The sequence below is a fragment of the Xyrauchen texanus genome, chromosome 31, assembly GCF_025860055.1.
Source record: "Xyrauchen texanus isolate HMW12.3.18 chromosome 31, RBS_HiC_50CHRs, whole genome shotgun sequence".
Lineage (NCBI taxonomy): Eukaryota > Metazoa > Chordata > Actinopteri > Cypriniformes > Catostomidae > Xyrauchen > Xyrauchen texanus.
The window spans coordinates 22,582,450-22,596,995 of NC_068306.1; the positions used below are offsets into that span (position 1 = coordinate 22,582,450).

Consider the following 14,546-nt stretch of genomic DNA (forward strand, 5'->3'; position numbering starts at 1 on the left):
TTTATAAACGGAGTTTCAAGCAACTTTGGTTTACCTTCTTTATCACCTGTGAGGTCTCACTGAGGTTATCATATTACTTGGGTTTATCATGCATAACCATGAATAAAAACCCACCATATTTTCATTTAATTCACTTCTAAATTTAAATAGCCCATAAAATCAAAACTGAGTTTTTTAGATAATTAATTTTCATTTATGCATTGTGATTAGAAACAACAGATGCCAAGTGCAATAAAGGTGACCACGTCCCATTTCAGCATAATTTATTGAACTTTACAGGAACAAAGTACAAAGATCATAGCCTAAAGCCAATATGTAAATTGGCTTTAGGCCAAAAAAAGAGATATCAATCATAGTTTATCTACATGTAATGGTCTACTGCCTGTACAAGCTTGGAAGGTGCAAGAGAAAGACAAAAAGTAAAAAAAAAAACTTGCATGACGGCCAAGAATATTCAGTGTTAAAAGATGAATTAGATATTTGATGCAAGTTCTGTAGAAAAGTGGAGGAATACAACTAAGTTAGAAAATTTTTAATAATTAGATAGGGAGTTTGCAGTGAAACTCTTAGGACTTTCTGAAGCTGAATACCTTAAAAGGTTACCTTTACATGTTTGTGACAAATATTTTGCTGCAGACTGTCCCTATATTAATTTGAAAAAGCTTTTACTGATTTGTTTATTTATATGTGCACATCTTATAAAATTATCCATTATCCAGCTCCCTTATCCATGCCACGAAAGGACAAAGGAACAACTCTGGCAGGAAAATGAATGATTTTTTTTCATTTACACACATTTTCAACTGTAGAGCCTCAATATATCGGAGTGCAGAGCCCTCTAGAGCCGACAATGAAATAAAAAAGGGTTGCAGTTGGATCTATGATCTCATAAGGTTGAAAAGGTGGCAGTAGGCCTAGTGATGGGGTCTGAGGAGTGGATTTGAGCTGGACAACAGCACATTAGTTACTCGCCTATGACTACCCTACTTGGATTCAGACCTTTTGGACAGCACTGTGCCCATCTAAAGTATTCAAAGCACAGCTGGAGCACATCAGCTTTGAACAAGTGTGTCCACCTCCTCTTACTGGAAATGCTTTAACAAGACCAAATGCCACAGAACAAGCCAAAGCAAACACTCCGAATTATCTAATCTGGATTGTTCCCTCTTATTACTTCAAATGGAAATGTATTTTCTGCACACCTTGATGCCATTTTGAGAGACAAACTTTAGGATTCAATGCATTTTGTCAAAGTCAAAATAACATGTTTTTAGTAACTGATGATCAGTGTTGTGAAGTAACTAACAACAAGTACTGATGCAAATAAATTTTAATTTTTTCAAAAGCATGACAGAAGCTCTATTCACAATAGTGTAGCTTTTCAATTAGTGAGCTCCTTTCTCAGCTAGTAGTGGTGTAGCATCACAAAACGCCACATTAGTCACACTGTGCGTGTTTAAATACAATCTTACAACAATTACGCTTAATAAGCCAACATGTGTGGTCAAGTAGATGCCTTTCCTTTATTGGGGTAAGGTCATAAACAGTGTGCGTGATGATTCAATCTTCTATTGATCTTATCCAGATTCGAAGGTCAGAGTTTGCCAAACTTGAGCTTTCCTCTGCAACAAAGTGCAAAGTTTCTTCACATGAGTTAGCATTCCAGTCTCCCGCATTAGGATGCATTTGAATGGGAGTGAATGGAGTGTGACTGCTCCTTAACTGATTTCTTGCGGGGGTTTTTTTTTAGCTGAATTTTTATGGTGATCAGTGTATTACTGTGTTGTGCATGCATGGAGCCAAGGGAGTGATCAAGCGCACTCACCTCAACTGTCCTTACTTTACGTTAGGAGTATCTTGAGAATTTACCCTTTCCAAGAAGCTCCCCCTACATAGTTAATGATCTTCTATAGTGTTTCCCAGCCCAGGTCTGAGTACCCCAACAGTCTTAGAGCCTCAACTAACAAACGGAGTTGAATCAGGAGTGTTAAATTTGGAAGACATCCAAAATGTGTAGCGTTGGTGGTATTCCAGGATCAGGGTTGGGAAACGCTGATCGACTAGTAGGTCATCAAAAGGATAGTATTGGTTTTCTAAGAAATATAATGAGTGAAGTTATTCCACTAACAGACAAGATACCAAACCATGAGCATTTTTGGTAGCCAAGCTGAATGAACTAATTGTACTAAATTCTTTAAGCAAATAAGACACAATTTCCCCTCAGTAGGCACTGATTTATTGTCCTACCACATGGCAAGAAGAACCATCCCCACTATGCATTGGCCTTATTGTCAGTATAAACTGGATGTGGGCCTAATCTGAGCTTCTCTAGCAACTGTGCTAGGATCATTGAGGGGAAGTGTATGATCGAGGTGCAGGCGTGGTGGGGGGCAAAGGGCTTTACCTTAGAGGGGAGCGCGTCCGAGGCATTGTGGGGAGCTAATTCTCTTCCCCCGTCATGCTCAACTTGGTGTCCTGAGGCCCGGGAGCCATTTTAGCTGTAGTTAGCAAAAAGGAAGAATGTGGCTGGAACAGCAGTAAGAATAACAAGAGACATGCACTATTTACAATAATACACAACAGATATTATATATTTACTGTGTAGAATCATTTGTGTGGAGCCCTGGTGTGCTGATAGAAGCTACACCACAACCTTTCCATCTCCACTGTTTTACATAATATTGAGAACATTAACACTACAGTGAATGTTTGCCTGTGAGATTCAACTAAATAGATGAACTCAAATGATACAATTGTCACTGAGAGTGGTGAAAGTATGGATTGCGTGTGCCAAGTGAGTTTTGTGTGTGTATCCCACCATATTTCTTTGGAATGAAAGACTGAAGACTGCCTGAGGGGCATTCTATGGAAAGAGGACATACATAACATGATTAAACAAACCATTCTCTTACCATGGCTTCCAATAATAATTATAATGCACTGATTTCAAAGAGGGACATCTGAAGAGAAGCTACTCAACCACCATAACATCCGAATCACAAAGCTATTCATGGGGAAGTTAAAGGTGTAAATGAGCAAAAAGCTGGTGACTTGAATGCTCTGAAGAAAGCAAGGCTTGATATATTCCAAAACAGATGGTATGAAATCTTTGGGTAGATTCTCTTCATAAAATGGCATCATGTTTGAAATGTCTGGGTAGATTCTCTACATAAAATGGCATCATGATTGAAACGTCTGGCTCTAATTGTATGAACCTTAGCCTCAATTTATTATACAGACAAAGTCACTTTCAGTTTGTAAGTTTTATAACATGAACATTTAATTGAATTGCCTAAAGTGCGCATGAACTGGGACAACACATTTTTTTCTTTACGCACAAAAATACAATGTTGTTTGAAGCACTTCACTGTTTTCACTTTGAAAACCAATATTCGTATCTAGCTGCATGTTAGGCCTGGATGCATCACACTGAACGGGTTTTACACTCCTCATCCCTACGTTACAAAATGCTTCCACCCAAAAGCCCCTGAAATCAATTCACATGAGTCTATGGATAAAGACACTACTATAATGTAAATGTGAACAAATAAATGGTCAGAGAGAAACATTAATTGCACGGGGCTACTTTAAAAAAAAAAAACACAAAAGAACATAAAAACCTCATTCTTTTAATTATAAAGTCAATACTCAAAGAGTACTGCGTCCATGTCAAGTGAGGGATGCAAGGCCAGAGATGGCTGTTGTTTACTTTGTAAATCCAGCAAAACATGCATATTTGCTATTGGCAGGATTTATAGCCAGTTCTTTACCCTCTTTAGTAACAATGACATCTCTAACTCATTCAGTTTTAAAATGGAAAACATCTAGAACAATGAATATGCCTATTACGTGACAAAGTCTATCCCTTTTGTAATGAAAACTTTCTTTACCCATCTACCTTCTCTTTTACAACAGGTAATTTTAAATTTGGTTATATTGTTGTTGATCTGGGCAGCCATCTGCACTACTTGGGCAGTGACTAAGAATAATAGTCATAAAGTTCCTTTTAGCACAAATTTGTGGTTTTGATGGTACAAATACAATTGAAAGTGTCTCTGCCCTAAGGCCCCTCACACTCAAATAGGACTATAGGAAATTGCTTTGTGTATGTGATTGTGGTGTTCATCATGTGTAAGCCTAGGCATGTCAATTAAAATTGTTAACATTGTGTTCTCACTCACACAGGTCCTCTTTACAATCTATTCCAATTACGCTGTGCCTTTTATATAAATCTGAAGCCTATGTGAATTTAACATCAGTCCAAGCCAAAAATTCTATAAATTGTGGACAATTTGGAATAACCACAGATATTAAGTGTGGCTTACTCCTCAGTTAGCCATGAATTCGATAAACAAAACTGAGCGAAAATACTTGGTTTTACAAAAGTCTAAAAAAATTGGTTTATAGAAAAAGTGAAACGTATGTTAAAGGCACAGTCATTTGACTTTAGAGAATGTGAGATCTGACAGGATAGTCAAAGAGTGCTTTATCTGCAAAAGCAAAGAGGTGTGTGTGTGTGTGTGTGTGGAAGGGGGGGGTGTCAGCTCAGAAGCATTGACTAAATTTGATTTATCCCTTTCCTCCATTTTCTGAGATCTGTTTTCATGTAGGACCAAAACTGACACACGCTCACATTTTTACAACCAAGCATGTGTGCACACATGTGTGAAGTGGTGTGGGGCTATCGATATGGGGACGCCGATGTGTGTTGGTTAAAGTAATCAGGGCGGCGTAGGAGGGGCTCCTTGTGTGTTGAAGGTGGCTCATACACTCTTGATGAAGCAGCAGTGCCAGGGGCAGCAAGGTGTTGCGCATCCAATGTGGTTGGAGGCATCATGGGCATCGGAGGTGGTGGTGGAGGTGGTGGGTAGTTGTACTGGTATTGCTGATACTGCTGGTACTGCTGGTATTGTTGATACTGTTGGAACTGCTGGTACTGTTGATAATACTCTGCATAGCACCTGAAGTGAATTATATATAAAAAATAAATACAACAGTATGTTAAGATGTGCTGTGATGACTTCATTGAAAGCAGTTAGAGCATGCTGAATACCTGACCTGGAATTATTTATGTGCCTTATGGAGTCAAAATAGCTAGGAAGTCAGCCTAGACTTTACCTTGCAATCGGGTCTCCATTTTTAACTGCAGGAATTTCTGGTCCACCAGGTGGTGTTGGAAGAAGGGCCCGCCGTTTGGGTCGTGTCTGGGAGAATGGCTGAGGAACTGGATCAGGCAGTAATGGGGCTGAGCGCCGGATTGGGCTTCGGTCTCTGTCAGATTTGGTCACGGCTTGCTGTTCTGCCAGCACTTGTTGCCCCTGCTCAAAGAATCGAGCCCGGGCAGCTTCAAAGATGGCTTGGGAGGCAGGCTCTGTGCCTTCCGTGGTCCCATAAATTGGACTGGCACTGTAAGCAGAGGAATTTACTCCATAGGCTGGGTTAACACAAGCGGCACCTGATGGCGCCTCTGCTTCAGTGGGGTAGCCAGCCGCAGCCTGGCTCTTGGCTGAATTAAGCACCTGGTTTGCGACGGCACCGTAAACTTGACTTGCAAGAGCCCCGTAGACTGCAGCGCTAACGGGTTTGCCATCAACCCTGGAAGTGGTCAAGTCTTTCAGAGCTGCAAACGTAGGGTCACTGCTTGCCGTGTTGTAGAAAGAGTTGTGGACACTCTGTTGAACCTGAAGGGGAAGCCCTGCAGCAGCAGCAGCGGCCGCAGCCAAAACAGCTGCTTGACTCTGGTGGTGTTCAATGGGAGGCCTGTTGATCGGACATTCACCTGCAAAGTGGCCGTGTGCACCGCAGCTGGCACATGGTACCTTGTTTGTAGTCAGCTGTGCCTTCGAGAGCTCTACTGCAAGTGGACGACCCATAAATAAGGTCCCGTGAACACCCTCGATGGCTTGTTCTGCGTCCTCTTTGCGCTCCATGTACACAAAGGAGTAGCCTACTAAAGAGGAGGGCTTAGCTGTCAAAGAAAAATGAATAACATTAACAACAAATTACACACAGATAAAAAGTGAGATGTATATGCATACTCAAATGAGTGTGCGACTTACTCTTTACTTTTTCACAATCAAGAACTTTGCCGTAAGGTAAGAAGAGATCAAAAAGATTTTCAGTTGTACAGGAAGCACACAAGTTTCCCACAAATACTTTGATGGAATTGAGGGGCCTTCCTTTGGATTCCTCAACTACAAGGTTCCGGCCGTGGTACTCTAGACCATTCAGATCGCGGATGGCACGGTCAGCAGCCCCTTCTCCCTGCAGATGGACAAAGGCAAATTGCCTCAGTACAGTTATGTTGACCACTTCTCCGTAAGAGGCAAAAAGCCCTATTAGTTCATCTTGAGTTGTGTCCGAATCCAGATTCCCAACAAAGAGCTTCACACCGTTGCTGTCGTCCATTGCACCCCAGAATACCTAGAAATAGGGAACATGCCTTATTTCTTAAGGCTATACAGTGGGCCCAAAATTTAAGGCGCACATATCAAATTGAAGTTGGACCGGTTCAGCCGGATGACAAACATTAATGGGCTAGTTAATCAAAACATTTTTTTATTTTCACTTACCCTAACGTTGAGCAAAAGCCGAATTTCTTCTGTGGAACAAAAAGGGGGATGTTATGTTAGGCAGAATGTTAGGGGACTGACAGCCTCCCTCAGTCACCATTCACAATACCACCTTGTTAAAAAAAAAAGTATTATGCATTTCTCCTTTGTGTTCCACATAAGAAATAAAATGATACGGGTTTAAAACGGCATTGGGTGAGAAAATAACGACAACTGTTTTGGGTGAAATTACATTTTAATAAGATAATCAATCAAATAAAATCGCGAGCTTGAGATTATAAATACCTTTGGTCTTTATAACAGAAGCTACTTGTTTGTGTAACTGGGGTGATAGACGCAAGCAAAATGGTGAAAATGTTTTACACCATACAAGCCCGCCAGATGCGAGCCGTCGCTTCGCTTCAAGAAAGCGCTACACTCACCGAGTGTCTAATGACAAATATAGGCGATTTAGTAACATACTGTTAGCTAGTTCAATTTAAACGTTTCCCTCAAAACATACGCCCTTATGAACCCCACAAGATAAGCCGTATATTTCATTACAACCCGTCAAGGAGTAAAAATAAATGCGTAATTACCACGCGCAAAGTTAGCTAGCCACGCGCACTCAACACTGCTGATAGCACAACTAGCTCGCTATCAACCAAAAACAAAGAAATTATTAAACATATCGCGGGTCACACTCACTGTGAAAACAATTCGGAGACGACACCAGAAGATAATACAGTAACTCCAAGACTTAAGGTAACAATCTCGACAGAACTGTTGTCTACCCTCTTACCTATAGCGCTGTTGAGACTTCATATCCGTTTTCCGACTGCTAGACGGTGTTCATGGCGTCGAGTCCGTGTGAGTGCAAACAACAAGACGGAAATATCTGGTACTTGATAAACTGTAGTTCTTCTAAATTTCACAGGAATGACCCAACATAGATAGAAAAAAATCCTGGCAGAGATAATTGATTGTATTATTTATTTATTTAAACAGAATAATATGTTGTCGAATAAACCCTTTAGAAACATTTAGCCATTAAAACACCTTCACAGCAGCAGCAGCAGCAACAGCAACAACAACAACAACAACAACAACAACAACAACAACATAATAAATATAGCTGCGAGCAGCGATGGCGGGCCCAAGCCGGTGGCACCGCCACCCCCGTGCCTTTAGGGTTGCTGTGCACGATGGGCAATAACGTAACCTCGCTTCGACTGTCGAGAAGGTGTGTGCTGTAGAGCTCGCATCAGTGTGTGCTCTGCAAAAGTGCGCATCGAGGGCACATATCGACCACAAAGTATGCGTGAGCACCCTTCCGATACCTAAAATGAAAAATGAGACACTCTACGGTCTCATGGAGTTAATGGACACATGAAATAAGTACACAACACTGAAAATTCATATGAAGTGTGCCATTTAGGACAGGGCCTATGACCGTGAACCACAATATCAAATCAAATCAAATCAAATCACTTTATTGTCACACTACCATGTACACAAGTGCAACAGTAGGTGAAATTCTTGTGTGCAGTTCCGAGCAACATAGCAGTCATGACAGTGACGAGACATATACCAATTACAATAAACAACATACTTACACAAAACAATTTACATATCAAATGTACACATACTTACACAAAACAATTTACAAATCAGATGTACACATACTTACACAACACAATAATTATATACAATGCAGAATATAGAACAGAATATACAATACAATACAATAAGTGGGAGTATATGAAATATATATGTGTATATACATATATATAGCAGTTGTATTGAGGAGAATATGTTGACAGTCCAGTGTGAGATTATAGATTAATAAAGTGCAGTGCTAATTATTGATCCTGATAGATCAAGAGTTCAACAGTCTGATTGCTTGGGGAAAAAGCTATCATGTAGTCGGCTGGTGCGGGTCCTGATGCTGCGATACCGCCTGCCTGATGGTAGCAGTGAGAACAGCCCATGACTTGGGTGACTGGAGTCTCTGATGATCCTCCGAGCTTTTTTCACACACGCCTGGTGTATATGTCCTGGAGGAGGAAGCTCACCTCCGATGATGTTCCTGGCAGTTCGCACCACCCTTTGCAGGGCTTTGCAGTTGTACTGCGGTGCTATTGCCGTACCAGGCGGTGATGCAGCCAGTCAGGATGCTCTCTACAGTGCTGGTGTAGAACCGTGTGAGGATGTGGTGGTTCATTCCAAACTTCCTCAGCCGTCTCAGGAAGAAGAGAGCTGGTGAGCCTTCTTCTACAACGGCCTCAGTGTGGGCCGGACCATGTGAGTTCCTCAGTAATGTGGGCACCGAGGAACTTGAAGCTGCTGACTCTCTCCACCGGTGCTCCATTGATGGTGATGGGGCTGTGTTCTCCGTCTTTCTTCCTGAAGTCCACAACAAGCTCCTTGGTTTTACTGGCGTTGAGGGAGAGGTTGTGCTCCTGACACCAGCGTGTCAGAGTGTGCACCTCCTCTCTGTAGGCTCTTTCATCATTGTCAGTGATCAGACCTACCACCGTCGTATCGTCAGCAAACTTAATGATGGCATTGGAGCTATGTGTTGCCACACAGTCATGTGTGTACAGGGAATACAGGAGTGGGCTGAGAACACAGCCCTGCGAGGCTCCAGTGTTGAGGGTCAGTGATGAGGAGGTGTTGCTGCCCATTCTAACCACCTGACGTCTGCCTGACAGGAAATCCAGGATCCAGCTGCACAGCGAGCTGTTTAAGCCCAGAGCCCGGAGTTTCTCATCAAGCTTGGAGGGCACTATGGTGTTGAATGCTGAGCTGTAGTCTACAAACAGCATTCTCACATATGTGTTCCTTTTTCCAGGTGGGAGAGAGCAGTGTGTATTGTAGATGCAATGGCATCATCAGTGGAGCGGTTGTTGCGGTAGGCAAACTGCAATGGGTCCAAAGAGGGGGCAGAACAGAGCAGATGTGATCTCTGATTAACCTCTCGAAGCATTTGCTGATGATGGGGGTCAGAGCAACAGGACGCCAGTCATTTAAGCATGTGATTATAGCTTGCTTCGGTACAGGCACAATGGTTGATGTTTTGAAGCATGTGGGGACTACAGACAGGGAGAGGGACAGATTGAAAATGTCCGTAAAACACCAGCCAGTTGATTCGCGCACGCTCTGATGGCGCGGCCCGGAATGCCGTCTGGACCCGCGGCTTTACGGATGTTCACCCGTCGGAATGATCGGGTTACATCCACAACAGAGACGGAGAGTGAATCAACCTCTGTAGCGTCAGCAGCGAGTGCTCTCTCCGCGAGGGCGGTGTTACTGTCCTCAAAACGAGCATAAAATGTATTAAGTTCGTCCGGGAGAGATGCAGCGGTGTTCATGGCGGAGACTTTATTCCGCTTGTAGTCCGTGTAGTCCGTGTATCCAATAGTCACATCTATGAGATAATTCAAATGTAGAATAATTTTTGATGGCATAGGATGTCATAGGTCAATATCTTTTGCAGCACTTAAATGTGTTTATCCAGAAGGCCAGTATTTATCTGGAGGTCTTTGTACAGGTTTATCAATGTAATTATAATTTACGCTTATGTGTTCCTATGATATGCAATGGAAGTACATTTTTATGTTTAACATGGGTGTATTCACAATACATAGCATGCGATATAATATCTTAAGATTATTTATCATTATGTTAAGTAGGGCCTACATCACACAAATGTGACTGTATTCACCTGTAATGTCTCCAATAAGTACAGTATATTGGCCTGTATGGCCATGATATATTACCTTAGCTAGACTTTAGCTAACCTATTACATTAGCTAGTAGCTCATGAGTCATGAATGTTAGCAAGACACAAGTTAACTATATTTGCTTTTGGCTAATTAGCTGTATAGTCGAGGCACTGTACACGACGCGGAGGGAGGGAGGGAGGGCGGGCATCGACAAAATCTCATCTACCGACCTGATGTTTTGATTTTTTATTTAATAAATATATTTGTTTGACAGGGAAGCTGTGCGCAAACAGGAATATATATATTAATTTATTTATTAAAAAAATAAACACCCCAGAAAAAAGGGCACTTTCTCTCGAGGAAGAAAAAGGGCAGGTGCTCAAGCCCCCTTTGATGTCTATGTGTGCACGTGCCTGAGGGTGAGTAAATGATGAGAGAAATATCTTTTTGGGGTAAACTCATTTTATTTGAAAGACTATCTAGGTACATAATAACACTGCATTGCTGTGACTGTTTATAAATTTCAAAATGTACAAGCTCACACTTTAAATGGTCAGTGCTTTGATTTTTAAATCATTAAAATAGCAACAGATCAGAGAAAAAAAATGGAGATTGAGTGATTATTTTTACATTTTACATGCCATTCAAAAACGTGGCATTTTACAGCGTAAGAGAGAAATTAAAAACTTAAAATAATACCATTTGTACTTTTCAATGACTTGGGATGTCTATGTTCAGGGCGAAGGCTAAATTGTTACTGTCTCTTTAAGAGGGTTTTATCGCATGTTACGATATTCAAGGCACAGTTCAGCTTAATCTTTTGAGAACTGAGAAGTATCATTATTTTCGTTTTGTGCTGTGCTTGTTGCATCTGTATTCATTGTGAAATGATAAAATACAGACTGCGTGAATGGCTGATTTTGTTCACTTGAATTTTGTGACGTGTTTCAGAAAGATTATCGCGAAGACAGAGACAGCGCAGCCGGTTTATTTTCTTTATTTTACAAAAGCACAAGGTTTTGTTGTTATTTTAAGTGTACACAAATAAAAGTACGACTTTCATAGTTTGTGATGATGTATTAAATCAGTATGGGCACAAATAACGCAGTATTTTGTTTAAGTTGTTTCCGCTGTTTCGAGAGAAAAATATAGCAGGACGTCATCTGGAATAATGCCAGAATTTAATATAATTATACCAGATTTCTTTCTCAACTGTTTGTTCACTTGAGACATAACAGACTCCTCAATATATCATGTATTTTTACACTTTGTTGTATGAAATTGTCCGTTCAGACTCAAGCAGCAGGCGTTCGAGCGAGACACGACGCGGCTCGATCGCTGTGTCACTCAATCTGCTCGCAAACATGTACTTGAGTTGTTTTCACATTTGTTGAGTTGAATAGTGTAAAATCGCTTGAATGTTCAAACAGGCAAACATTGTATACAACCGACAAACCTTCGTGAAGATGCGAGCAAAGTTGAAAAGGCAACTTTAAATCGCAACGTTAATTAGCTCTCCTCTCTCGTTCGGCTTAAAGCCAAAATGTTCCCACACAGGAGCTGAAGATTGCGGCTTTGAAATCAATTCCATGTTGGACTCGTTCTTCCTAACTGGCTCGCTGAAGATGTCACGAAACAGAACACTTTAAAATGCAGTTGGTTCACGCCTTCTCTTCACCTGACGGTGTCCGCTCTCTCTCTCTCTGTCTGTCTGTCTGTGTGTGTGTGTGTGTGTGTGTGTGTGTGGACACGCTGCCTGAGCCCCGCCTCCGACACAGAGTGCAGACAAGATGACAGAGGCAGCGCGATCAACTAAAATGTTGGTGACATTCATTTTAATGTAAAAATGAATCTGATTATTATTTTTAATAATAAAACAAATGATCAGTTGCAATATATCGCGGCACCAAAAATGATCACGCTCATTTCCATATATCGTGCGATAAGTCGATATTGACTATCGCGACAGCTCTAGTCAGACAACCCTAAAACAACATCATACTCGGAAGTTTTGATACGTTCGCATCGATCAGCCCATCCCTACTTACTTTAGACATATGTTTCATGTATTGGTTTTAAGAAAGACTCGGAGTACTCATAAAACTCACAGAACGAAATATGCGTCACACTTTACTGCGTTCTCAACAACATGTACAAGTCTTCTTCATACGTTAAAACAACGAGAATACAGAAAATAGGCTTAGAACTCCACCTAGTGGTTATATTATAGAATTAAAGGAGAAATTACATGAGACAGCTTTATAACTTAAATGGCTTTAACTGAAATAGACTAAAGTTTAATATAACTATTCTGATAAGTGTATATTTCCAACATCATGTTTGTGTTATCCGTTTCTGTAAGTTTTTGTGACGTGTTTCAGAAAGATAATCGCTTAGAGCGATAGTTTATTTTCATCTTAACCGGACATCACAGTTGATCACTGAAATAATTCATAATTCAATATATTGATACCCGATTTCTTTATCAACTGTTTGTTCAATTGAGACATAAGGGGTGATTTCAAAGCATTTTGAAAGTGACACACTTCCTTCTGCCAGTTGGTGGCGCTATAACTTTGACTCACAGTAGTCACATCCATGTGACACACTGCTGAAGTTTCATCGAGATCAGTTAATGTATGCAGAAGTTATAACACACTTCCTTGCTTTTATGCTTCCTTTGTGTGCTTTTTGGAGCTTCAAAGTTCATTTGCAATGTGTTCCACATTCAAACCAAAATATCTGACTTTCTGTTGGTCTGTTTGTTCACTTGAGACATAAGAGGGTGATTTCAAAGCATTTTGAAAGTGACACACTTCCTTCTGCCAGTTGGTGGCGCTATAACTTTGACTCACAATAGTCACATCCATGTGACACACTGCTGAAGTTTCATCGAGATCAGTTAATGTATGCAGAAGTTATAACACACTTCCTTGCTATTTGCTCCCTTTATATGCTACCTTTATGGGGTTTTGGAGCTTCAAAGTTTCCTTTGCAATGTGTTCCACATACAAACAAAAATATCTGACTTTCTGTTGGTCTGAGCTAATGACTGTAAATTAGAAAGTTGTCCGGCTTGATGAGAACAATATAATTCCTGAGTTTTGTGACTCTAGGTCGAAGTATAAAACCAATACCCCACTTTTGTCAACAGGTGGCGCTACTGAGCCCCTGCACCACGCATCAAAAAAGAATATTCAACTTTGAAGCGCTGCCACGACCACAGTATTTAAGATATCAATAATCCTTTCACACGTCTACATCTGCCGTGTGTTTACATTATACACATAACGTTTTAAGTAAATCGGGTAAAAATAAGAGTGTGATTTCAAAGCATTTTGAAAGTGACACACTTCCTTCTGCCAGTTGGTGGCGCTATAACTTTGACTCACAATAGTCACATCCATGCGATCGGCCTCTTCCAGCGAACACACTGCTGAAGTTTCATCGAGATCAATTAATGTATGCAGAAGTTATAACACACTTCCTGTTTCTCTTTTCGCGCCATCATTTCGTTTCCTCGCCACGGCCAAACCGTTCGAGATATCAAAAATCCGCTGTCCATTTTTCATCCTCAATGTCTTGACTTCATGCTGACCGAGTTTCGTGGCGATTGGTGGAATTCTCTAGGAGTATTTCACATTCCATTGTGTTTTCCAAAGAACCCTAAATAGACGATTTCCTGTTGGGCTGAGGTAAAAAGTAAAAGTATGAAGGATATATGAAACGATGAGATCTATATGTGTACCGAGTTTCATATTATTACATGCAAGCGTGTTTGATTTATGGACCAAGTTTTCGGACCCTGTTTCAGGGGGCTCTGTCGAGCCCCCCTGCCACGCCAGGGTACCAGCTTCAGCCCGGCCCTAATGGCCGCGGGTTCTGACCAGTGTGCAAAGTTTCAAGAGTTTTTGAGCACGTTAAGAGCCCCAAAAGTGCCCCAATAGTCGTAAAAATAATAATAATAATAATAATAATAATAATAATCCTAACGAAAACAATAGGGCCTTGCCTTTTCAAGGCTTGGGCCCTAATAATAACAATGTTTATTATATTATTAATATTACTATACTTATTAGAAATATTACTATTTTTGATTATTTATTTATTTTAGGTAATATATTTATTTAAAGGAGAATATGTGGGAAATCATATTAGGTCTCATGATGAAAGCTGGTAAACAGACACTGATCCAGTAAAACATGGCCCAAGACACACATCCACATTATGAAAAATAATCGTTTTAAATAAATTATCCTTGATTTAA

At 40.8% G+C, this 14,546-nt stretch overlaps 1 protein-coding gene across 7 annotated transcripts; it reads right to left on the minus strand.

Moving 5' to 3' along the window:
* Positions 1–252: 252 nt before the first annotated feature.
* Positions 253–11,973, minus strand: rbm14a (RNA binding motif protein 14a). 7 transcript variants are annotated; one of them, XR_007968270.1, is made up of 6 exons: positions 7,354–7,802; positions 6,573–6,601; positions 6,060–6,423; positions 5,119–5,968; positions 2,405–4,961; positions 253–1,622 (listed from the first exon to the last, which is right to left on the minus strand). XR_007968270.1 is itself a non-coding variant. In XM_052100445.1 (5 exons), exons 3-5 carry the CDS (start codon positions 6,406–6,408, stop codon positions 4,682–4,684), a joined length of 1,479 nt encoding a protein of 492 aa, XP_051956405.1. In that variant the 5' UTR covers positions 6,409–6,423; positions 6,573–6,601; positions 7,354–7,802; the 3' UTR covers positions 253–4,681. The 7 variants fall into 7 exon arrangements, 6 of the variants coding, with proteins under 6 accessions (XP_051956405.1, XP_051956407.1, XP_051956410.1 ...); XM_052100445.1 differs by having other exon boundaries at positions 253–4,961; XM_052100447.1 differs by having other exon boundaries at positions 253–4,961; positions 7,260–7,356.
* Between the last annotated feature and the right edge of the window lie 2,573 nt (positions 11,974–14,546).